The sequence below is a fragment of the Thunnus albacares genome, chromosome 13 (assembly GCF_914725855.1).
Source record: "Thunnus albacares chromosome 13, fThuAlb1.1, whole genome shotgun sequence".
Lineage (NCBI taxonomy): Eukaryota > Metazoa > Chordata > Actinopteri > Scombriformes > Scombridae > Thunnus > Thunnus albacares.
This window is the reverse complement of record NC_058118.1, coordinates 15,753,393-15,777,551: the sequence shown is the minus strand read 5'-3', so window position 1 is coordinate 15,777,551 and position 24,159 is coordinate 15,753,393. Positions and strand designations below refer to the sequence as shown.

At 40.2% G+C, this 24,159-nt stretch overlaps 1 protein-coding gene across 4 annotated transcripts in view; it reads left to right on the top strand.

Annotated features, from left to right (window-relative positions):
- fryb (furry homolog b (Drosophila)) overlaps nt 1-24,159 on the top strand; it is a 51,329-nt gene continuing 27,170 nt past the window's right edge. For all 4 annotated transcript variants that reach the window (XM_044370617.1, XM_044370616.1, XM_044370615.1 and 1 more), the window contains exons 1-13: nt 1-715; nt 13,203-13,396; nt 15,647-15,700; nt 15,849-15,988; nt 16,463-16,553; nt 17,140-17,219; nt 17,323-17,403; nt 18,977-19,145; nt 19,491-19,583; nt 19,689-19,787; nt 22,516-22,617; nt 23,202-23,305; nt 23,766-23,874. In XM_044370617.1, the coding sequence (XP_044226552.1) occupies nt 469-715; nt 13,203-13,396; nt 15,647-15,700; nt 15,849-15,988; nt 16,463-16,553; nt 17,140-17,219; nt 17,323-17,403; nt 18,977-19,145; nt 19,491-19,583; nt 19,689-19,787; nt 22,516-22,617; nt 23,202-23,305; nt 23,766-23,874 (1,563 nt within the window). In that variant the 5' untranslated portion in view covers nt 1-468. The remainder of the gene's footprint in view (nt 716-13,202; nt 13,397-15,646; nt 15,701-15,848; nt 15,989-16,462; nt 16,554-17,139; nt 17,220-17,322; nt 17,404-18,976; nt 19,146-19,490; nt 19,584-19,688; nt 19,788-22,515; nt 22,618-23,201; nt 23,306-23,765; nt 23,875-24,159) is intronic.

The window sequence follows — 24,159 nt, the reverse complement described above, 5'->3', positions numbered from 1 at the left end:
TCTCCTCTCAAACTAAATACAAAACAGAGATAGCTTTTTCTTTTTTTTTTAACCTTAAGCAAGAGAACGAGAAAGAGACTCGGGAGAAGAGAACCTGAACTCTCAGGAGAGCGGCGTATCTGGAACAACAAAGCAATGATCTCACTGCCTCTCTGGACTGGATAAACTTGACAAAGAGAAGAAAGCCAAGTGAGAAGACATTGGATACCAAAATGTGGACATAAAGGAGATGAAGAAAGTCAAAATAAGGATTTTAAGGACTGTCTGAACAGTCTGTTTAAATCTTTTTTTTGTCTTTCTACAACAAGACTTTTTTTAATGAATGTTTTATTTGTTTTTTTCCTGCTGAATCTACTGTTGAACCATCATGTAGCGTCTCCCTGCTAGCTCTGAGGACGACCAGGCTTTGGCAATAGACTACCGGCAGTGGGTTAAACTCTTGCAGCTCGTGGAGCCGACAGCAGAGACATGTCTCTAGAAGATGTAAGAAGCACTGCCAGCTTTGGGGCTGAGAGTATTGCTTCAGACCATGCCGATGGCCACTCTCTCAACCAAAGTCAGGACCAGGATCTGGAGAACCAGAGCCAAGGCCAGGATAAGATTGTTCTGGAGCGTATTGCCTCTCTGTCGCTGGACATGTTTGATCCCAGCGACTTCACTGGGAGGTTTACTAAGATCCAGCCTAGATCCAGAAAGAGGACAAGGATCATCAGAGGTAGGTCTTTTGTTTGTGTTTTTAGGAGGTAATATTTGAGTGGACACAAAAGTAGACAAGGAGAAAATGATCAGCCTAGGAGTCAGTGACATGCAAAAATTTGGTTTTGTAGTAATCACGGTGTGTTTTGAAGTGAGTGGATAATGCAAATTTCATATGACCCGAGGGTTTACTCAGGCTGGACATGGTAGATCCAGCTGAAATAATGATGCTCAATTCCTCCACTGGAATGTGGGCTGGGTTGAATCCACCCTGGGATTTGAAAAAGTTTGAGATCTCTTACTACCTTTCTAGACCCCCTCCGTCTCTCAGTTTTTGCCACAACAAAGGTTGTCCTTTGCTGTGACTTCAGGACTTGACAGGTGTCTCTGCTGTGGCTTTGTAGACCCTGTGAAAAGTGAGACCCTCTGGGTCTTGAGAAAACAGCAACAGATTACTCCACTAATCCTTATTCTACAGAATGAGGAAAAAGACTATGTGGTTCTGGCCTCAAATATAAGCACAGTGTTGTTTTTTTTTGCCCAAACCACTTGCCCTTTCTCAGCTTACCTTAACTTCTGGGAATTTCATGTCCAAACACTTCCAGCTGTGGGAGAACGCCAAGACCTCAAGTAGTCAGTCAAAGTATAATAGAACTGGGCGTATGCTTTCAGAATATCCATCCACAACTGCAAAAACTTGCACAAATGCAGGGTCTGCCATCAATAATCTTAGCAAGAGCACCATAATGAAGGCTTGTATTTTTGTACAATTGACACACTTATTGTATCTTGAAAAAATCTGGCCTATCTGAGTCTGAACTTGTAACCTTTTAGTTGCGAGATGATCGTTTTATCTGTGAGACTCGCCCTCTGCCCTTGTCTACTCAGTTAAAGATCACAGTAATATCAATTGATCTCTCAACGGACCAATAGGTCCACTGACCTAAAAAGAGGCATAACCCAGCATTCCTAGGTTACCCACAGGGAATAAAGAGTTCAAGGCTGAATGTGTCTTCACAATAAACTCATGACACTGAAAGGATTATGTCAGGGAGACGTGTAAGGAAAACCCAGGAGTAATGAATTTCAAGATAACAGAATGTTAAAGGGTGAAAGGGAGTCATTTCGTACCTGACTATACATTTTTCAGTGGGATTTGGCTGAACTTCAAAAGAATAATTTGAGCTTACTTGCAGTGAAGACAGAAATGTGGGCGGACAGTGAAAAGGGGAAATTTGGAGTGAGGTAGTGCCTGTGAAACAAAAGTACCACCTGCACAAACATGTCTCTCAGGAAAATGACTTCACAATAAATGAGCTCATAACTCATAAAGGTCAAATATTCAACACAAGAAATGCCACAAAATTGAACATCATGGGACTTTAATGCTGTCACCACGTGCACTACTGAGGCTATGATGTTAGAGGGGACAGGTATGCCTGGCATGAAAACTGCTGACACACACACACACACACACACACACACACACACACACACACACACACACACACACATTCTTCACAACAGTTACCTATTTGATCAACCCAGCTGTGTCAAGGAGACACCACTGTGTGAATTGTAAACCCAAAACATCTCTCTGTGGTTGTGTGTGTGTGTGTGTGTGAGTATGTGTACGCATCTGCTGCGCTATGATGGACCACTTAACACCCACAAGCACATGTCGGCTGAATATTTGAGAAAGACACATTAGTGGCTCATGTTCAGTAGCGTTACTGTTTCATAGATATACTGTGATATATGTGGTTGAGTCAGTGGAGGTAATCAGAATAAAGTGTGTCACGTTAACCCTGGATCTGAATAAACTGGCCCATAATGAATGAAAGAGGTGCTTAAAAGATGAAGTCACTCAGTCAGAGATGTTCTCCTAGGAAGAGATGCCACTTTCTTGTACTGTTTGTCATGTTCTTCTTCTTCACTTTTGTGCCTGGTGCCTATGCTCTCAGAGGAAACAATCTGTTTACTCGCGGTTCGGCAGTTAGAACACCATCTGTGTTAAAGCTGCAATGAGATGATCACCAGAAAAAATAATCGCCAATTATTTTGATAACAGATGAATCAGTTTTAGTAATTTTAAAGAAAAAAAAGTTAACATTCTCTGGTTCCAGCCTCTCAAATGAATATAAGATAATACAAATAAGTACTTTTATAATAAATATAATATAATAATAAATATGAATATTTTTAGTACTCTTTGATAGTAAACAGAACATCTTTGGATTGTTGACTGTTGGCTGGGACAAAAAAAGACATCTGAAGACGTCCCCTTGAGCTTTGGGAAACAGCGATCGACAATTTTCACCATTTTGTGACATTTTATAGACCATTGATGAATGGGGAAAATAATTGACAGATTAATTGATAATGAAAATAATCATTAGTTGCAGGCATAATCTGCATAAAAGCTCTGAGAAAACTGTTGCTTCAGTACTAAAACTCCACATTGAATCAGTAAGGATGCTAAGTGCTTGACGTCGGGCCATTAAAAAAAAAAAGATTTCTTTTTGACTGCCTGCTGTGGAGCAGGACTCTTCTGTTGTTTTATTTCAGTAATCATGTAGAGCTGCAATCATTACTCCATTAATCGATTAGACAATTGACAGAAAATTAATCGCCATATATTTTGATAATTGAGTAATCGTTTTTGAGACAATTTTTAAGAGAAAATGTCCGAATTCTCTGGTGCCAGCTTCTTAAATGTGTATATTTTCTGGTTTCTTTAGTCCTTTATAATTTTAAACTGAATATCTTTGGGTTGTGGACTGTTAGACGTTAGACTTTTGGTTGTATCTTGGTAAACAGTGATTGACATTTTTCACAATTTTCTGACATTTTATAGACCAAACAGCTAATCAATGAATCGAGAAAATAATCAACAGATTAATTGATAATGAAAATAACTGATAACGAGTGGTTGTATATTCTGATAAAACTGTTGCTTCAGTACATAACTAAGGATGCTAAACACTTGTTACCAGGTTTTTGACTATTTGAATTTTGAATTGTCAATTTGATTGATAACGTTTGTAAAGAAAGAAAATAACCCGTATCTAGAGAGGCCAGTTCAGTTCCCTGCCCTCAGTATGCATGTGTGTGTGTGTCCATCTGTGCATGTGCTTCGGTGAATACATTTTGATCTATGAAACTGCTGAGTATGACTTCAAAATTAAGACTATACACGCCTTTAATTTAAGATGACATGGAATTCAATGGAATTTATATGTTGTGCATTTGTGTGTGTGTGTATGTATGTATACATGTATGTACTGTGTGCTGTGCGTGTGGAGGAGTCACGTTCCAACAGCTGGCATGCCCAGGCCCCTGCCCAGAATGTGTGGAATCCTGGGAACTCCGCAAGTGCGTGTTTATTTTCATGATTTTTATTTGTAAGCTGAATAAATGTGCGTCGCTCGGCGGCAAATATTTCCCTGTTGTCATTGTGGGTCGTGAATTTGACTAGATTTTCATATCTCGGACATGAGCTGCACTCCAACAAACACTTTGCACTTGCACATTTCTCTGTCCAACCCAACAGCTGCTCCCTCTTCATAGAGAGAATGTTGCGTTTACATCTAGAGAAGCTGAAGACCATTTGCCAAAGAGACAAACTACATCTTAATTTGCCATTTCATCTCGCACGAAATGGCATTTTGCTCACACATAACAACTCAAACCTTCTCTTATAATCCTCACTTTCTATTGAGGATAAAGAGTGACTGTCACAGAGACGAGGTTGCAGTGGGGTTGAGATAACAAACAAAAAAATGTAGTCAAATATAATTTTGAGTTGGAATTCAGGTACTTGGTACACCAGAAAGTGGAGATACTACACAGAAAACATACACAGAAGTTTGGACATTTTGAAAACTATACATACTTGGTTTACTTTTTTGGCCTTGATTGTCTTGATTCAGTAAACCCCAGCCATCAGGAGTGCTAAGCAGGTTAACACCAAGGCTGACATTGTTATTCTCAGATACTGTTTGGCCCAGGACTTTAATAGAGTAAGCAGAAGTTGCAGACAGGAATAGGCCTGCAGTGGTCCTCTGCTATATTTCTCCTCCTTTGAGATTAGACTGTAATTGACTGTTAATGTGAACCAGGCCATCCTGTGCTCTGTAGCTCTCCTGTGAGCTGTAGCTTTGCATGATACTGTATCGCCTCCTCCCCGCAACCCTTCTCTCACCCTCATTTCCTCTCCCCCTCCCTCACCCGTTCACATGTCCTGTGGCACTTCCGCAGTTCATCCAGGGAATTACATGATGACCCTAATTATCCACTTGTACTTCCACTCTTCACTCACCCAACCATAGCGTCGTCGCCAAGATGACCATCATACCTTTCTGCTTAGAAAGGCTATTGTGAGAACAGCCAATATGTGAGTGTTTACAGTGGAGGGCAGATAATTTGTTTTCTCTAAATGTGTCTAATTGTCAGAAAATAAAGTTCAAGCTCTCTAAAAGAATTTACCATCAGCCGCAAGCAAAGTGCTGGTGAATGTTTGTGTTGGCCTTTATAGCTACTTAAGGAGGGAAGTAACTAATTAAAAATCGAGTGAAATGGTAAAGCAGTAAAAGTGTTTGGATAGAGATGTTTTTTATGTGAGCCCAGTAACAATATTTTTCAGCCCACTAAAGTCTCTAAATCTAGGATAAGAAACGGTAGCTGACTGTTTTACTTAGATTTGACTTCTTAGGCCGCAATTCACACCATGTCTCCATCTACTCTGTGACATTACACGACTCAAAACAGCAGAGATGCCGCTGCATCTGCTCTCTGCAGTTCACCGGAATTCATTTGGCACTTGACAACATTAAATATTGATTGTTTGAAAACTATATCTGCAGGATCAGCCAACGTCATGCATCATGGCACCTGAAGTGAATCCAAAACGTTAATTTACTGGGCAGGCTGTTCATTTAGATGGGCAGACTGCCCAAACAATAACATTGTATGAAAATGACTGCCAGTGGGCAAAACAAGTTAATTGGCTGTGCAGCACCACCGAGGCCCAACAGCAACAGGTCCATCTTTTCTGTCAGGTTTTATGAGACACAGAAACAGCAGTGCCTTTAAAATCTCAAAGTTGTAATGGGATGGAGGAGTTTTTAATTCACTTAGTGTTCAGGTTTCCCCAGTTTTTCAAATGTGCAACCTCCAGAACCCTCTCCTCTACCATCAACCCAAACCTAGAAAGTAGCAAATTGGTGCAACAGACACAGCAGGCCCCAGGGGGAAGTTATTGGAAGCACAGTTGTGTCTGAGTATTTGCAATCTTTTGTCTCCAAACTGCCTTTTGAATATCTTAGTTGTCTTTGTCTATGTCCCAAATACTGGATGTAAAAACTAGAGTGCAGGGTCACAGTCCACATTGCTAATTCTGCCTCTTTAATTTGTCATATTTGGTAACAAAGCTGTAATATTCCTTGAATGAACACACCTGAATTTGTGTGATTTGAGTTGCTCCAGGTTTGATGGTCTTCTGCTCAGTGGGCTGGTGGTTGCCTAGTTGGACATTTGTGAATCCCAAAATAAATTCTACATTATTAAGGGGTCTTGTTCCTTTTCATCTCCCACTTGCTTGGAGTGTTACAGGGGGGATTATAAACGCTAACTGCTGTGAGATTTTAGACTTTACCCAGTGGATGATCATACTACAAATATTCACACATGTTGGTTACAGACAAATCCATGGAATACCTCAGGAAATTATATTTCCTTTGTTGTGTGGGGGCTGCAATGTATTATTGCAGTGCCATCTTTTGACCAATAGGGGGACATTGTATATTGCTGTGTCTCACCTCCACACAATATACAAATACTATAAAGTATACACTACATACTGTACTGATCTGCATAGTATACTTTATGCTATTTTCATGGATGTAACTGTTTGGTTCTAAGAGGAAATTATACATGTTCTAAAATATTTCTGTAAAAAGGAAAGCAAGTTTTTTTTTCTTAGATTTTCAGTGTGAACACGTACATCGTCGAACGTAGGACTGAGGCAATGATGCCGCTGACCAGTTATTATTCCTGGTTATTCGTTGGTGCGTGCTGCCTGTCACTGCTTCTCTTGGCTCTCATTGGCCGGGGCGGGCCTGCAGCGTGCTCACTCAGCATTTATTGCAGACAGAGCTGGACAACAGTGATCAGCCTCTATCTGTTCTTTGTCTGTTTCATCTTAATTACTCTAATATCTCTCCTCCTAGTGTCTCTTCATTGCCCCTCTTTCAGTATTTTTCTCTCTTCCATCTTCCCTCCCTGTTTTCTGCGATCACCCTGTGCATTGCTATCTGCTGTGTTTTCTCTCCCTCCCTCTCTCTCTCTCTCTCTCTCTCTCTCTCTCTCTGTCTTTCCTCTAAGAGGATTGGCTGCTTGCATTTACCAACATCTGTGTATCACTGTCCTGAGAGAGCAAAACAGAGAGGGGATGGGGGGTGTTAGCCAGCAAGATAGCAACACAGAGTGCAGGCAAGGCTGAGTACCGCTCTCTTTTTTTCTTTCTCTCTGACACACACACACACGCACACACAATCTCTCTCGTGCTCACACACACACAAACAAACACACACACACTCAGCAGCAGACAGCCGCAACATCCGCATCGCTGGCTGCCCACCCGCATCCGTCTCTCCTTCTCTCTCGGAGCGCACTCCGCTTTCTCTCGCTTGCTCTGTCCGCAACGCCTCATCCTGCCGTCCTGTCCTCCCACTGCTGTCTGTCACCGTGGCGACATAGCCTCTGCAGCCATGGCGACCAGCCAGCAGGATTCAGGCTTCTTTGACATCAGCATCAAGTCTCTGCTCAAGTCCTTGGGAGGGAGTGAGTACACATCACAGTTCTTGTTGCCCGTACGCCAAACAAATGCGTGATATGGTCTGCACTCGTATCAGACCGACTAGTCATCAGCAGATCTCACCGTGTATGGTCTCTTTTGTTTTCGTATCTGTGTGTGTGTGCTAGGAGCAGTTGGAGTGGTTGGGATTGAAAAGCAAGAAGCATATAGCATGATCCATGCTGTCAATATTTGGCAATGTTATGTAATGGAATAATGGAAGACGAGGTAGAGAGAGAGGTTAGCTAGGGATAAATCTGACTCCTCAGCAGTTTTCTGTATTAATTATACAGCACATTACTCAGCAAAAGAACAAGTCAGTCTTTGACTTTGATATAATCTCTGTGTTTGTTTCGTTAAAAACTAAATATATAAAACAGATCTGTATGTTTACATGTTATCTTTTAATCTGGATCCACAAAGAATTTGATCAGTCACTTTGTTTCAAATATGAGATGTTTAAATGTGGATTTAACTATTTCATGTTGTGTTGACAGTTCAAAAAACTCAAAGCCCTTAATCAATGACTTGATCTGTGAGTCTGTGTTTACCAAACAGAGGGTGAACCTACTGTACGTCACACTGAGACAGTCTGGGATGGACTATTGCCAACCTGTCATACTGTACTGTACTTTCCCCCATCTTTCGGCAGTGGGCTTATTAACCTGAGAGATTACAGTTACCAGGAAGCACTGCTGTTTTATTGCACTGAGGGGACGCTAATATAATCATCACCATGTAGCTTTTAATTTACCTTTACTGTAACATCAGTGTTGTCTTGTTGATAAAGAGGATGCAGAGATTAGCCAGCAGGCTCTCCCATTGTTTCCACATATTGACTGAACACAGCCTGCGTTAGCTGTCATTTATTGAAAAATGGTCTTTGTCTCGTCTGTGGCCCTTTCATTAGATGTAATAAAAACGTTTTGCTGTGTGTGTTTTGCTGTTTGTATAACGGATGTGTGCTGAAGGTTACTGTCAGCAGGGGTTATGTTGGTGTAAGGGTTACAGAGGAACTGCAGGGGATGTGTTGATGGCTTCTTCTCAGCCATTTCTAATGATGTAATAATAAAAGAAAAGAAATCACAGGGCCCATGATGAGATGGTGTGTGCTATAGGACCAAATTCAGTCATGTGTGGGCTTGTCAAGGCTCCAAGGTCATAAGAACGATGGCAGTCAGTAGGCTAGAAAGCCAAGAAACAGGCCGATAAGTCCATGTTAGGTTTCTATTTCAAGCATAACTACTTATTGAGTAAAATCACTGGATAAATAGCTGACTTCATTTAGTTGAGCTGCTCCATCTCCTGCCAGCCTAAGTAAAATAATAATCATGTATAGGCCTACACATACACACAGACACACACACACACACAGTTGGATCAGATTTTATGACAGGATTTATCAGGATGTTTTCTATTTTCCACTTTTGAGTTTTCAATATCACATGGTATTTATAGTTAAAAGAACAACCCTCAGTCTAAATGTAAACAAAAGGGGTTGCCCCACCATCAAAATGAAAACACAGTATTATAATTTCCTGAAGCTCTAAAGGATTAACATCTGTAATATTTGTAAGCACATGAGGAGAGGAGGTCTAAATTTTGAATATTTATTGTGAAACATATATATGTCAAACTTTTCAATTGTATAAGTAAATATACCTGTAATGTATGTGTTCAAAAATGACGTATTTACTATAGTGATACAGTGTTGTTGATGTGTGCGTGTTTTCAAGAAGTACAAATCTACCCTTGCACTTAAAGTTTTCACAACAAACTGACTACAGGTCTTCAGTAAAATGCAAGCATCAATAACACAAAGAGTGTGTCAGCTGCCTGCTCTGACAGCATACAGGTTTGGTTCTGCTGGGTCTTGTCGAGGACATTGGGTGTGTGTGTGTGTGTGTGTGTGTGGCAATTGTCTAGAGACTCATCGCAATCTACCAACCTGTACAAGCAGCATGGGATTGATTTATGGTTTTCAACCTCAAAAGACTTATCTTTAACTATCTTGACCTCATTTTCAACCTCTATTTGATGTCTAATGGCGTCTGCGTTCTGGATGTGGCAGGGTGTGCACATGTGTGTTATCACTCTGCACTCACAATGCACGCAACTCGTGATTCACCACTTCAGTATGCTTGACGTGATGGACTAAGGCAACTCTGAATCTAGATGTTTTTCTTTCGTCATTGTGCTGTTTTGTCCATCTTCATGTCTCATTCTTGCTTGCACTGTATGTTAAATAAGCCTTTTAGGATACAGAATGTAATTAAACCTACATAGACTTTTATTGACTAGACATGACAGATTTCTGCTGAGTAATCTCTTAAATTGCAGAGTCATGTAGATATCTACATGGGTCCCGGGACCTGCTCTGTTGCCCCATATTGACAGCTCTATTGGACACGCTACGTCTTCATACTCTCATCTCTTCACCCCACACACACACACACACATGCATGTACTTTTCACACGAGCACACACACCTTAAATTCACTGAGAAACTGTGACGGATTATCTCTGTTTAGAGTCAACCTTATATTCACCGAATTAGATTAGTGCCATTTGCTTTGTAGTTTAACCACATTACTTAGTTTTCCTGATATATCGCTGTCTGCCATGGAAAACTGCCACGCACGTGTGTGTTTTTCTGTATGCGTGTTTGTGAGTGTGTATATTTGCGTGTGTGTGCACTTGTGTATGAGTAGGGGTCAGTGGGAGTGGTGGGTATGTAAGAGAGTGACCGCCAGGGCTCTATATATAGCGCCTCCCTCCTCCCCTCGCCTCTCTCTCGGGGCAGTGTTGAAATTCCAACCCAACACTTCTGGTCAGATCTCCACAAGGAGCAGACTTTACTTAACTGCTACTGACAACTAAAGGACAGCCACAAAACCACTCTCAAAGAAGCACTTTCTTTCAATACAACTTTCCAGTGAGCAGGCGAGGATTCCAGGGTCGCCGGAGCTGTCGCACAGAGAAGTGATGGCAGACCAGAGGCGGAGCAGAAGCCAAAGCAGAAACTGATATTTGGTCTGTAGGCTCATATAGCTCTCAAGCATGGGGCCCTGTGCAACCTCTGATCTACCCAAGCCTGTCCCGGAGCAGTACAGTGGAATATTTCTCAATCCCTGTTGGTAGAGTTCACTCTCGACGGAATAAAGCTGTTATTCTGAGAAGACACTTTTGCACTATCTCGTCCTCTGTGATTGCAACACTTTGAGCTCTGCGGCATCTATTCATCTTCACTCTTGGTTTCACGCTGGCTATGGCTCTTCCGGTCTGTGGATACAGCATATCTTCCTGTTTCATTTCGATTGAATGTAGGAAACAGCTGTGTTGCTGCTGTCATGAGAGTCTTCTCTCACACGCGCAGGCCCACTTTTTACCTGCCTATCATTTCCTGAAGGATGGAGCTTCACACTTTTAGCTTTGGTTAAAGCTGCCCAGTGCCTAAGCCAGACATTACTGTGGATGCCTGCAGTTGCTGTCATGGTGGAATAGTTGGATAATAAAGACAAACTTCTTCTGTGCCACTTCATCTCCTGCAAGGATTTACTTTTATTTGTCAATCATGGGAGCTGTATTTTACACCCTGTAGACAACTTAGCTACCTTTCCTCAGTGTCCCATTCCTCCTCCATCCCACTGTCTCTTCCCATTTCACCCACCTTTACCCACTGTATCCTCGGGTACACCGTCTGGCTGTCTGCACCATGGAAGTGCCAACTAAATGGAGCAGGGCTAGTGTCATCAGCTTCATAAAGGGTCTTGGTAAGCGTGTAAGGGGTGTGTGTTCATGTGCACGCATGTTTGTGAGTGCTCGGGTTTCATGCAAACAGGTTGCTGCGTATGAGGCCTGGGGTGCCTTGTCCTGTCCAGGAATTAGTATTTACGTCACCCCTCTAGTGAAAGAACCAGGGTCAGGTCACATGGTCATGAAAGGTCATCAGTTCATCAGACCAGACAGAGTTGTTAACTCACACATTAGCCACTTCTGGGAAGTGAATGATTGCTTTGGTTCACCTTGCGGAAAATCATGCATGTGCCATGCAGAAAAGAACATTGCCAGTAGTTGCTGTAGGAGTGGAGAATGCTCTTTGTTTTACACACCTTTTGTGTTCTCAGGATGTTCAGGGAATCAAACAGGCAAATGTGCTACAGTCACACAAGCCTTCTTTGTTGGCTGCTATTGCAGGCATTGCTAAAAGTGTATGTGTAGGTGTGTGTTTGGGTTTTTCCGTAAACTGTATCGGTTGACTATGATTCACTGTCATCAACAATAGTCCACAGTGCAACATGTATCTGTTTTCCACAAAGTCTTATAGTGCATACTGTCTGCCACCGTGGAAATGTACTGCTTCTTAAAGTGATGAGTTTGTACTATTTTAAGGACATGTCAATATTCTTAGAGACGAAACAGGAAATGCCCCCGCCCATTATATCTGTCTGTCTCTTACTTATGCCCACTCTACATTCCACACACCTCTCCTCTCCCTGTCTATTTTTCTCTCTGCCTTTTTATCATTACGTCTGGGGAGAATTTATAGTGCCCACTCGCCCTAATGATGTAATCAGAAGGAAGAAATGAAAACATGTACAGCCCAGTCGCTGTGTTTGTGTGTGAATGTCCATCTGTGTGCCTGGATAGTGTACCCAGGAAAACTTGGACACATTCAGCTTGATTTAGTCATGGCGGCAGAGTTTTAACCTCTTCCACAACATACTGTTTTTCAGAGGCTGTAGCAGGCTCAGGGGGTTTTAAGTTACAGTGAAGATATTGGTATCATATGAAACTAGATGACCTAAGGCATCCATTGGTACCAACTATGTCATGTTAGCTTGTCCAAAGTTAAGCTAAACTTTGGTGATAGAAAATCTGGCATGGCCATTTTCAAAGACGTCCATTGACCTCTCACCTCAAGATATCTGAATGAAAATGGGTTTTATGGGTACCCACGAGTCTCCTCTTTACAGACAAGCCCACTTTATGCTAATCCCATGCAGTTTTTGGTAGAAACCAATTCTTGCAGTTCTTACAGAAATCTCCAAATGTCAAGTTTTTGATACCACATCACAGCATGAATTTGTCTATGGTGTACCTTAAGGTTTTGGTGTCTTAGTGTGGTATTTTGGAAGGATTTTTGACCATTTTTATCAATTCTCGAGTGGTCAAAAATGCTTAAATTTTGCACCAAATCTGTGTAACAAATGGTATCAACCCAAAAATTTGCTGCAACAACTTATGAGACATAATTGAGCGTGGGAATAGCCATCATATACTTCCATCATAATGATGTTCTAAGCCCTTATACACTCTAAACTTTCAAAATGTGAATAGGTGCCTAACCAAAACACCTATTCATATTTTGAATTTGACCTGCTCTCTCCCCCTAAAGATCCCCTGTCCCGCCAAAAAATGGGTCTCTGGTAATGAGTGGGAGTGGAAGAAGTTAACTTAACAGACAGCTGAAGAAAAAATAGAATGACATGATTCTGACAAGGACAATTTCTGTTCGTTCTTGTACAGGGAGGATCTTGTGTGTTGAAGATAACATCACAATCACAGAGCTAGGTGTAGAATATGCACCTGTTTGTAAAAAAAAACGTGCATAACCTTAGACTGACTGACTTGTCTTGACCCCCCTCAGCCTCTCCAGTGGGACTGAAGCCACCTATCCCGCCAGTCAGTGGAACTCTGGGAGAGAGGAAGGGTCCTGTCGTCATGGCGCCCGTCAACGTGGACCCTGAGAGTAAGCCGGGCGAGTTCGTCCTAAAAAGCCTGTTCGCCAACTTCACCTTGCTCTCTGAACGCAAGATTCGCATCATCATGGCCGAACCACTGGTGAGTGACTTTGCATCAATTTCTCATCTGGTTTTGTCTCAATTTTTCCAGCCCCTTCCTCTCTCAGGTTACAACATCATTCAAGTCATTTTGGACATTTTATCTGATTGTGTTATGTGTATTGTGTGGCTTTTTACGACAGTATATGTGGACTTTTTTATGCAGAGGAAATAGTATATCCTTAGCATCCTAGCTTATTTATTATATAATCTAATTTACAACAGACTTAATGCATTTACATTATCTATTTCTCTTCAGGGTTATGGTGGGTGGAGCATATCCCAGCAAGCACTTGGCAAAAGTCAGCCTAGCACAGTACATTGCCAAAAACATTCACACTTGCAGGCAGTATTTTACCTGAGCTAAACTTTGAAGGAAACCCATGTAAAATATACAGACTCCACCTGGAAGACCAATATTTGAACCTTTTTATTCTGTAATGCCACAGAGCTAAACTCTCAAAGACTCAGTTGTCCTAAATTTGAAAAGCCTATTTTATATATCAGCAGACCTGAATGGTAAATGTTAAGACCTCAGCTTTTAGAGGGAAGTATCTCTTTAAGTTTGTATACAGTAATAGTATAGTAGTATAATACAGTACTGTATTATTTTTGCTTCAATTTGTTTGACTGCAAAAAATTGTGCTGTGACGTCACTCATTGGTTTGTGTACTGCCGTTTTGAAGCCTCGAGTTTAGCGATTTGACCATCGCAATCTTGGATTTGAGTGTCGCTATGTTTGATTTTTGGAGCCAGAAGTGACCATATTTGGATGAGAGGGTGGAGCTGACCATAGTCCTAGCTGCTAGCTTGGTCAGCATGGTGCATTTACAATCTATGGTTAACAGTGATAATGCTAATGCTAATGCTAATATCTGCTAGCAAAAAACAGGCCTATAACCATTAAAACAAAATGTACTCACCGGAAAAAACTGAACATCTGACTCCTTCGAGGGTCTTTTATCACAACCAAACTCTGAACAAGATTTTTCAGGCGACCAAAATGTTACAATTAACTTTCATGAACTGAAAACACTGTGAAATAGCAGCAGCTACACCTATACTCTGTGAATCTGGGGTTATGCCATGGTTATGTTATGTAATCATCGTTGTCGGCGTGGTAGCAACTTGTCAATCACAACATAGCCACGCCCTAAAGCATATGCTGTAACATCATGCTGTATTGAAGAAGATTTGATACTAGCGATTGAAACCATAAACTTATTAGGAAACTGTTTACTGTGGTAATAAATCAAGTGAGAAGTAGAGTTATTTTCCCATGGTCTTAAATGAAAAAAACATTCAAGATGTCCAATATTTAAATAAAATCTTAAAACGTATAAAATATTCAATACTAAATTGTTAAATTGAAGTGTAGTATGAAGTATACCTTCCTCCTTTAAACATGGTAGTGAATGAAACAATAGCCTGTGTCCATATCATCAAAACTTGATGATAACTTAAAAACATGAACACGTCTTGTCCTGCTTAGCTTACCTTGTTGAACGAACCACCAAAAAACATTCACGGGGGGAAAGTGCACCGCTAACGTCAGTTAGCAGCTAGACAGTTAATTAGCTGCTGAGTTGCAGCACATTAAACAGTGTGTAAACATACCTGCAGATGTCACTTCGGACCTTCTAGATGCTGGTTTGGTTGTTGCTCTTCAAAATCCCTGTTGGCGACACGCTGTCTGTCCATTACTTGTACTTACAGCAATTTGTTTACTTTGTCTCCAATGAGACATTAAATTTTGTGGTTAATCCGCAGTTTACATGCATGCCAAACCGTGGGGGGCGATCCGTATGTATCATGGATCAACTACGCTCCGTTACACCACTAATTCAAACACTATGTAGATGTTTTGGATTCACATATTTGCATTTTTGCTGCCTGCAGGAGTAACCATATACTGTATGTGTGATTCACTGTAACCTAACCATCAAGTTTCTCATATTACATTTTTGTTTCACTGACGAAACGTGCCAGAAACTGCTTCTTTCAGGTTACTAGTTGAATTAGGGTTTATTGGTCTCCCCAGATAAATCCACATGTCAGAGCACAACCCAAAACATATAGTGGTGTTTAGAGGTTTGGCCTTTTATGTCATAGTTTTTGTATGTTTCATGAAAGGAACGTAACAAGGTTGGCTCCTAAAGCACCTCGTGTAATGCCAGGTTTCATAATAAAATGTCTCCTTGTTCTTGTGTCTTCTAAATATTTCCCCTCTGTCTTCTTTCTTATCTAACAGGAGAAGCCGCTTAACAAATCTCTACAGAGAGGAGAGGACCCACAGTTCGACCAGGTGTGTGTACCTGACATGGACACATCATCACCAATATGTGATGCTCCTTTTTTCTCTGTTATCCAAATCTAGCTTAATTTTGGGAAGGGGATTAACGTCTCACTCTCTCTTCTCTCTTTCTTGCTCACCTCCACCTGCTCTTGTGCAGTTGATCAGCACTATGAGTTCTTTAGCAGAGTACTGCCTGCCGTCTATCCTCAAGACTCTGTTTGACTGGTACAAGAGGCAGAACGGCCTGGAAGACGAGTCTCATGAATATCGACCCCGGGCCAACACCAAGTCTAAAAAGTGAGAAAACACAAACCACACACACAGTCAAGCTTTTTTTGGCATCCGTCTGAGAAGTTTGAATAGATTTCTAAGACAAAAAAATTTATATTTACGTAGTACCCTCTGATCCTGCCACACAAACAGCTGAAAAAATAAACATAAAACTAAACTTCCATTGAAAAAATACACAATTAAACTGCACAAGCACTACAACTAATCAAGAACTGAGTGTTGCTCTCTATTCAGAAGTTTGTCCCTAAATCTGAAACAAACTGCACACTGAGTACACACAGTTACTTAGTTAGCCAGATGGTGCCTACAATTAATTTATTACTGGAAATTCAATAAAAGCAATATCTCATGTGTGACACATCTGTGAGCCGACTTCAAAGGCAAGAACAAGAGTGTGCACCTGGGCCCCAATACAGGATCCACACTGTTGACAGTGATCATAACAAATAATGCCTGTCTGTCTCTCTCTGTCTGTCTCAGTGATGAGCAACAAAAGGACTACTTGTTGGAGCGGAGGGATCTGGCAATAGACTTCATCTTCTCTCTAGTGCTTATAGAAGTTTTGAAGCAGGTGAGTTTCAGTTGACACTGTGTTTTTACCTCCTCAAACGTATTAGCATGAGTGGGTATAACCTTTAAAAGAGGAAAGTCTTCTTCTTCTTTGATTCACAACATACTTGATATCAGTCATCCAGATGCAATATTCCCCAGTTTACTGATTTGAAACTGTAACCAATTTAAAACAAATGTCATTGCCTGTGTTTGATCTAGTCATGATGAAAGAAAACACAATGCAGCTTCCCAGAGCAATGTGTGTGAGCAAAGTAGGAAGGAAGAGCACATTTTATTTGGACATACTGTTTGTTTTTTTGTTTTTTATACTCTTAACAACTTAACAGTAACTATACCTCTCCCACCCAACCCACCCCATCATCTCTGGTGGCAACAACAACTTGAGTTAGAAAAAATTAAATAAACAATTAAATGCCAAAAGGCAGGTTTGACTAGATGAATATCTGAAGGTATAAAGTTTTTATTAATGTATGATATTTATTTTTCGTATTCTCAAGCTTAGCTAAAATGTACCTAATTGATTAAATGTTTATATCCTTCATATTTTACAAAAATGCAAAATACAACTTTTTCTCTCATCCCAGATCCCCCTTCATCCTCTTTTGGATGGACTCATCCAAGAAGTTATAAACTTGGCCTTCAAGCACTTCAAATACAAGGAAGGGTAAGAATGACAACATGTAATAACACAAATAATTATTTAGTATTATTATAATATACAGCGCTAGATATGATTGATATTATTTTTGGTCTTTACTTTTCTTTAGGTATCTTGGACCCAACACAGGCAATATGCACATAGTGGCTGACCTCTATGCTGAGGTAGTGGGAGTTGTTGCTCAGTCCAGGTACTGTAGACCTCCATTAATTATGCAAATTAATGTTTTACACTGTATGTGTGTGGATGGGTGCATACACATTACATGTTTGTATATTCAAAGTGAGTTTAACGGTAGCTGTCATTTAGGGTTTTTTTTCCAAGTAGCGTGGATTGTTTGGTGTAAATTTTGGTAATCTCCAACTTGTCACATAAGTAAATTCTTGTAGAAACATGTTAACTGAAGTTCATTCACTATAAAGTCATTTTGACAAATAAAAACATAAATGATTTACAGGCCTTCAAAAACCCCCCCGCTACAATTGCTTTTATTTCAGGTGTGACCATCACTTTAATATCTTCACTGCAGTTATACATTTTTAAATATTCATTTTGGAATAAAAATTATTTTCTTGCAGTGAAGCCAGAATTGTAATCCAGGTCATGTTGCATCTGTAGGCTGTTTCATCAGGGTGGAAAATTGAATGTGTAGTTAGAGTAGCTACCTGTCCTCCCATTGACCCCATTTTCAGCAGAAATAGCAATTACAAACTCTGTCCCTCTGTTTCCAGCAGTTATGAGAAAAAGAAACAAATGTTTGCTCTTCCCAGTAGTTTGGTTGTGTTTGTTTGTGTGTGGGTGTGTGTTGGTAAATAGGTGTCTTTGTGTGTGTGTGTGTGTGTGTGTGTGTGTGTGTGTGTGTGTGTGATGGCAACTGAGGATAATAACACTCCAGAAGATGATGGTCCTCTGTCTGTGTAATGTTGTGTGTGTGATGAGAGATGAGCACTGTTCCCATTTTGCAGGAGGTTATTACTGTGATAGAGGAGATGGGGGTTCACTGGGCAGCTTTCACACACACACACACACACACACACACACACACACACCACACACACACACACACAGACCAGCTGAGCCATCACATCATTTAACACAATCATTGATCTTATAATGGATCAAAGTCAATACTCTGAGATAGTAAATCTAGTTTAGAAAATGTAGACTATCCTGTTTTTTGGATGATGGGTTTTTCCACTTGATTAAGTTTCCTTGTTGACTTCTAACTTTCTTTAAGGTCTTTGACATTTGGTTAATAAAGTACCCTTTTCAGTAATATTTATGTGTAGTGCATTATTTACACTCAGGGATATGAAAAGGTTGAACACTCACACACATAAACAGTCTGAGCACATGCTTTATCCTCGGCATCTCAGTGTATCTTATTTAAACACTCAGCATTAAACAGAAGGTTGATGACTGTTCCACTTACTTAACTGCTGCGGCAACCCCTAAAAAAAACGCAGACACATAAGAACGAGTGCATCCACACAAACACACACACATTCCCTCCGCATCACCCCTCCAGATGCCATTCTAAATATAGACCGGCAGAGCGCTGTTAGTGAAAAATCTATGTGGTTCACGGGTACGTACACAATCACACACACAAGAATACGCACATACAAAAAAAGTTATCTACACATGACACAATATTAGCCAATAATTCCAGCTGAGTCCTGGATATGAAAACATTCATTAAAACCCAGGAGAATAAGGCAACTGTTCACATCTGTTTGCCATTTTTTTTTTTTTTTTTGCAGGTTCCCGGCAGTGAGGAAGAAGTTCATCTCCGAGCTGAAGGAGCTGAGACAGAAAGAGCAGAGCCCCTATGTGATCCAGTCCACCATCAGCCTCATCATGGGACTCAAGTTCTTCCGCATCAAAATGTACCCAGTGGAAGACTTTGAAGCCTCCTTCCAGTTCATGCAGGTAGATGGAGCAGAAATCATCCGCTAGCCTCCCTGTCATTTATATGTTAATAACAATAAATGACAAGAGGGAGTGGTGTAGACAAACTCTTTCTCTGCAAACATTCATGTCTGGAAGCAGTTTAGTGCAATCATAGAGTCATCCTATTATCTACTGAGAAGTTACACGGAAGTAATTAGGGGTTAAGTGAATCATTTATTGGCCCTTTAATGGTAATTGCTGTTGTGAGAATGTTTCTCATTTCCTTCCCCCATTATGAATCGAGTATTCGAACCTGTGACTTTGTATTCACGATCATGAACATACGTTCTTTGTCTCGCTGCCTCTCTCTCCTTCTGTCTATAGGAATGTGCGCAGTATTTCTTGGAAGTGAAGGATAAAGACATTAAACACTCATTAGCTGGACTCTTCGTGGAGATACTTGTGCCTGTAGCTGCTGTAAGTGCATTTCAATGTATTGCTCAGTCTAAGTAATGTAAAGGCAAAATATATAGAGAAAATATATAGAGACCTAACTTTTGCATCATTTGTCCTCCCAACCAGACTGTGAAGAATGAGGTGAACGTACCGTGTCTACGAAATTTTGTAGAGAGTTTGTACGATACCACGCTGGACCTGTCCTCTAGGAAGAAACACTCTTTGGTAAGTTTGGTAGGAATAAAGGGAGATGTTTTATTCCGTGTTCTCCACTGCTCATATATCTTCATTTCCTTTCCATTACCAGCTATTGGTGAAAGCACTTACTGTAACTCTCCAATATGTGGGCTTTTATCTCTTCATGGGAACGAGACAGGAGTGCAGTGAGCAGTGCACAGGCTTGAAGAAGGGCCAGATGGGCAATATTTGCCCACAGCGGGGAAGCAGGGAGGGAGAAACAGCAAATTAGATGCAGTACATCTCCCTTATTAAGATAGTGGTGTCACACGAACAAGCATGCTATAAAACTACACTGTTTAATTGTCAGGTCTGGTACAAAAATGTCTCTTTACCACGGCCTACAAGTTTTAACCATGAATGTTAAGGAAATGACAGAAGCAGTTCTGAAAGAGATGCTCTCTTAGTACCAGTTTCCTCTCTATTCCTTTCTATCAAGTCACTGTAATTTAACTTAAAATATTATTTCCTTAAAGTGAGCAAAAAATTCTGCCATTTGAACAAGATTTTTAAAAATTGTTTCCAACGTATATACAGATATTTTTCAAGTGTTTATTTTTGTCTATTTTAGTAGCTTAATCTTTCTTGTTTCAAGATGCATACACTAATTTCTAGAAGATTCTTGCAACAAGTTGATTTAAATTGAAATAGTCTTATTACACTATAAGATTTTTTCACAGGTTTTAAGAAAATAAGGAAGAAAAACTGACATTTCTTGATTAAATTGAGATTTTTTTGTGGTGCGTCAGAGCTATGCTAAGCAGTGCCGTTCCCCCTTAGTTGTCTCCAAAATGTCACTGCACCTTTTGTTCTCACAGCCGGTTGACTGAACCGTTGAATAATACAAGATGACATCAGACTGCCGTGTTGCATTATTGCTGGTTGCTGTTGATGTGCAATTTGCGCTATGTGCATGGGTTCCTCAGGCTGAGACTCGTGTTCTCAGGGCTGCAGACGCGTCACTCAACCAGTATGGATGCTTCCTCCGACAATTTCCCCAAATAGTCCAGGTCACCCATGCATTCCAGACTGAAGCTTCACTAAACACTCGACACACCTCACTGCAAACATAAATTTTCTTCACTTTTTCAAAGCGAACAATGCAAAACAATAAGCTGCCATGTCAGAGCAGGATGGACAGACATGAGAAGAATGACAGTAACGTGGTGCATAATTGTTATTCTTTTACATTCTGAGTGCCTGAGTGAGAGGAGACACTGAAATGAGAGAGAGAGGCAGATAACAAATAACTGCTTTGATAAGGAGTGACAGGTAACCGATGCATTCGTCAAACCTAGCATTTCTACAACCATTCATGACAAGGGTGTACCTGAACTCACACTAATCATTAGCAAGGCATTCATGTTCAAGAATGATCTGCATGCATACTGTAAAGGGCCCTTCATAGTTCACATTAGAAACCAAGTCCACTTTCCTGTATGTGAACTTTGTACTGAAAGCTTTGATATATTTGTCTCCCCTATAAAGAAGTAAAGATAATGTAAAGATATTAACACTGCCACGAAATGAGAGTAAAAAAAATCTATTCCCAAGTGTTCCATTTGCCCATAAATTAACTTAACTTAATTTGTTTGTCTCGTGAAATCCATTAACAAGTTAAAGCGCAGAGAAAGAAGCGGTCTGTTGTTGAATTTGCTCTTTAAATTGACTTGATTCCAGAGAGGAGGATGGTGACTGAGAAACAACTGGTTAATGAGGGATTTATGTGGTCTCAAATAATTGGAACATGATTGCAGAAAAAATGTTAAGCTTAATCTAAAATAATGTAATTGCCTGTTGTTGATAAAGGACAAAGGAAGAGCTCAAAAAATAGATTTTAGCTTAAAATAAGAAATTCTCAAATGTGTTTTGATCAACCCTCTTTAAAGGGGACATATCATGTTTTTTTGCGATTTTCTCTTATTGTTACATTATTATAATTTTGGATATTAAACATGGTCAAAGTTCCAAAATTGAAGGTGAACGTTTGTAAAAATGCTCCCTGAAAGTCAAAAGCCCAGTCTTCAGCCAAGTCACCTCTACTTCCCCGTCAAACTGACATCAGATTGTTTGCGCATGCCAACAAATTGCCGTCCATTCTGTAGCCTTTGTCGCTAAGATTGTCGCTAAGGTTTTTCCATGGGTTGCACACATTGTCCACTCACATATTTTGGATCGGATTTCAGCTGTAACATATACAGATGTACTTGAGAAATTTATTTTGTCGAGTAAAGAACTGGAAAAAGAAGTGAAATCCAAATGCTACTGTTTGTTTAAGTAGCCTTCAGAGCCGGCCAATCAGAGCAGAGTGGGCTCATCAGGAAGGATTACTTAAAGAGACATGAGCTGAAACGGCCTGTTTCAAACAGAGGCTGAACTGAGAGGCTGCATAAAGAGCCAGTATAAGATAAATAAGATTTGTTTATTTTTAAACTGTAAATCATGCAAATATGTTCCAGTAGAGCCTCAGAATAGAAACATAGACCTGTAAATGTGCATGATACGTCCCCTTTAAAAGATGGTATGTCTATAGAGCAGTAAGTAACTCAAAAAAAGAAAAAACTGTTTCAAAGTAATAAGAGGTATAGTCAATATAGAAAACTGGGAAGGAAGACATTCAGTGAACGATGAACTTAAATTATCCTGATACATAACTACTTGTCTTCTAAAGCGCCTTTTACAAATGTCTCCCATCTGTCTTCTCTCTCCTCCACAGGCGCTCTATCCTCTGGTGACCTGCCTGCTGTGTGTCAGTCAGAAGCAGTTCTTCCTCAGCCGCTGGCACATTTTTCTCAACAACTGCCTGTCAAACCTCAAGGTCAGCCTTTCTTTCTATACCATACAAATGTAAGACTTACTGTAGTAGAGAGTAGGAGTGTCCGGGACCAGCCAGTTTACTTCTCTGTTGTTGATTGATGGTAATACTCACACAATAGCTATGCAGCCTGTGCAGTAAATTTCTGCCCATGGGGAATGATTTTGCCAAACAGTACACACACACAACACTGAACTTCACACAACAAACTACTGCACCAGCACTACCAACAACAGTAAAATCTTCAATCAGTATGTACTGACTTGACGGAAACACTGCAGGTAAAGAAGGCAGTGATTAATGGGGGGTTATAAACACTCCTGTTTGAAGTTTGATTCACGACCAACGCTAAGAAAGTAACGTATGTACTGGACAGAGTACATTTTCACGTGTCCATAAGGTACAGTATGTAAGGAATGTCTGGTGGAGTAGCATTGCTTTTCTCTCAGAAACCTTGTTTGTCTTTTAGGTTGAGAGTTAAACCGTGCAAAACATTTTTTTTGTCACGTGGAGCTATGTGAAAAACTGTACCTGATGAAACACAACTGTTTTGAATTAATTTTTGTCTCGCATTTGTGTGAATGCAGAATAAAGATCCCAAGATGGCACGTGTGGCTCTAGAATCACTCTACCGCCTGCTCTGGGTTTACATGATCCGGATAAAGTGCGAGAGCAACACTGGAACACAGAGGTAACAACAACATGCAGTTACAAAGTGCGAGATGTCATTTTAAACGTGTTACATTTTTAGTATCAATATGTAATTTATCACAAAATTATATTACCTTTCAATTACCATGAACAAATTACAATACAAAGAAAATCCTACCAAGAAACTCTTCACATTTTAGCTCTGTTTTTTCTTCTTCTTTTGTGCTGTAAAATTATGTCGTTGTGATGTTAATGTTTTTAGAAGATTTAAAAACAGTTCTAAAAACTGGGAAATGCTGAGTCACTCTTTTCTGTTGTGGTGTTGTTTGTTTAGTTTGGTAATTGCGCTTGTTTCTTAAAAGTGATGTGGTAACAATTTGTTATTGTCAAAGGTGACACATGTAATGATTTTACTCATGTATTTATATTGTGTCTCAACACTCCCTCCTCTCCACTCTCTGACTGTATCTCCTCTTTCCCGTCTCTCCTGTTATCTCCAGTCGTCTGACGTCAATCACCTCCACGCTGTTCCCCAAAGGGAGTCGTAGCGTTGTGCCCAGAGACATGCCACTTAATATTTTTGTCAAGATTATCCAATTTATAGCACAGGTGTGTATGACACTCACATAAATACACCAACACGCTCACAGCTTTAGAATAAATACATGAGAAATGACGTGGAGTCTGTTTTGTATACTTTTTTGCCAATATTTATTCTGTGCTAGTCTCTGCTATCACTGAGATAAACAAACATTTATTAATCTAAAATTCTTAGTTGACACAGTTGCAGAAAATGGTCAAAAGCTTATAAAAAAAGATTATTTTAATACCTACTCCCGTAGTTGCTCTGATAATACAGGATTACCAAGAATGTAGGCCATCAGGTATTTATTA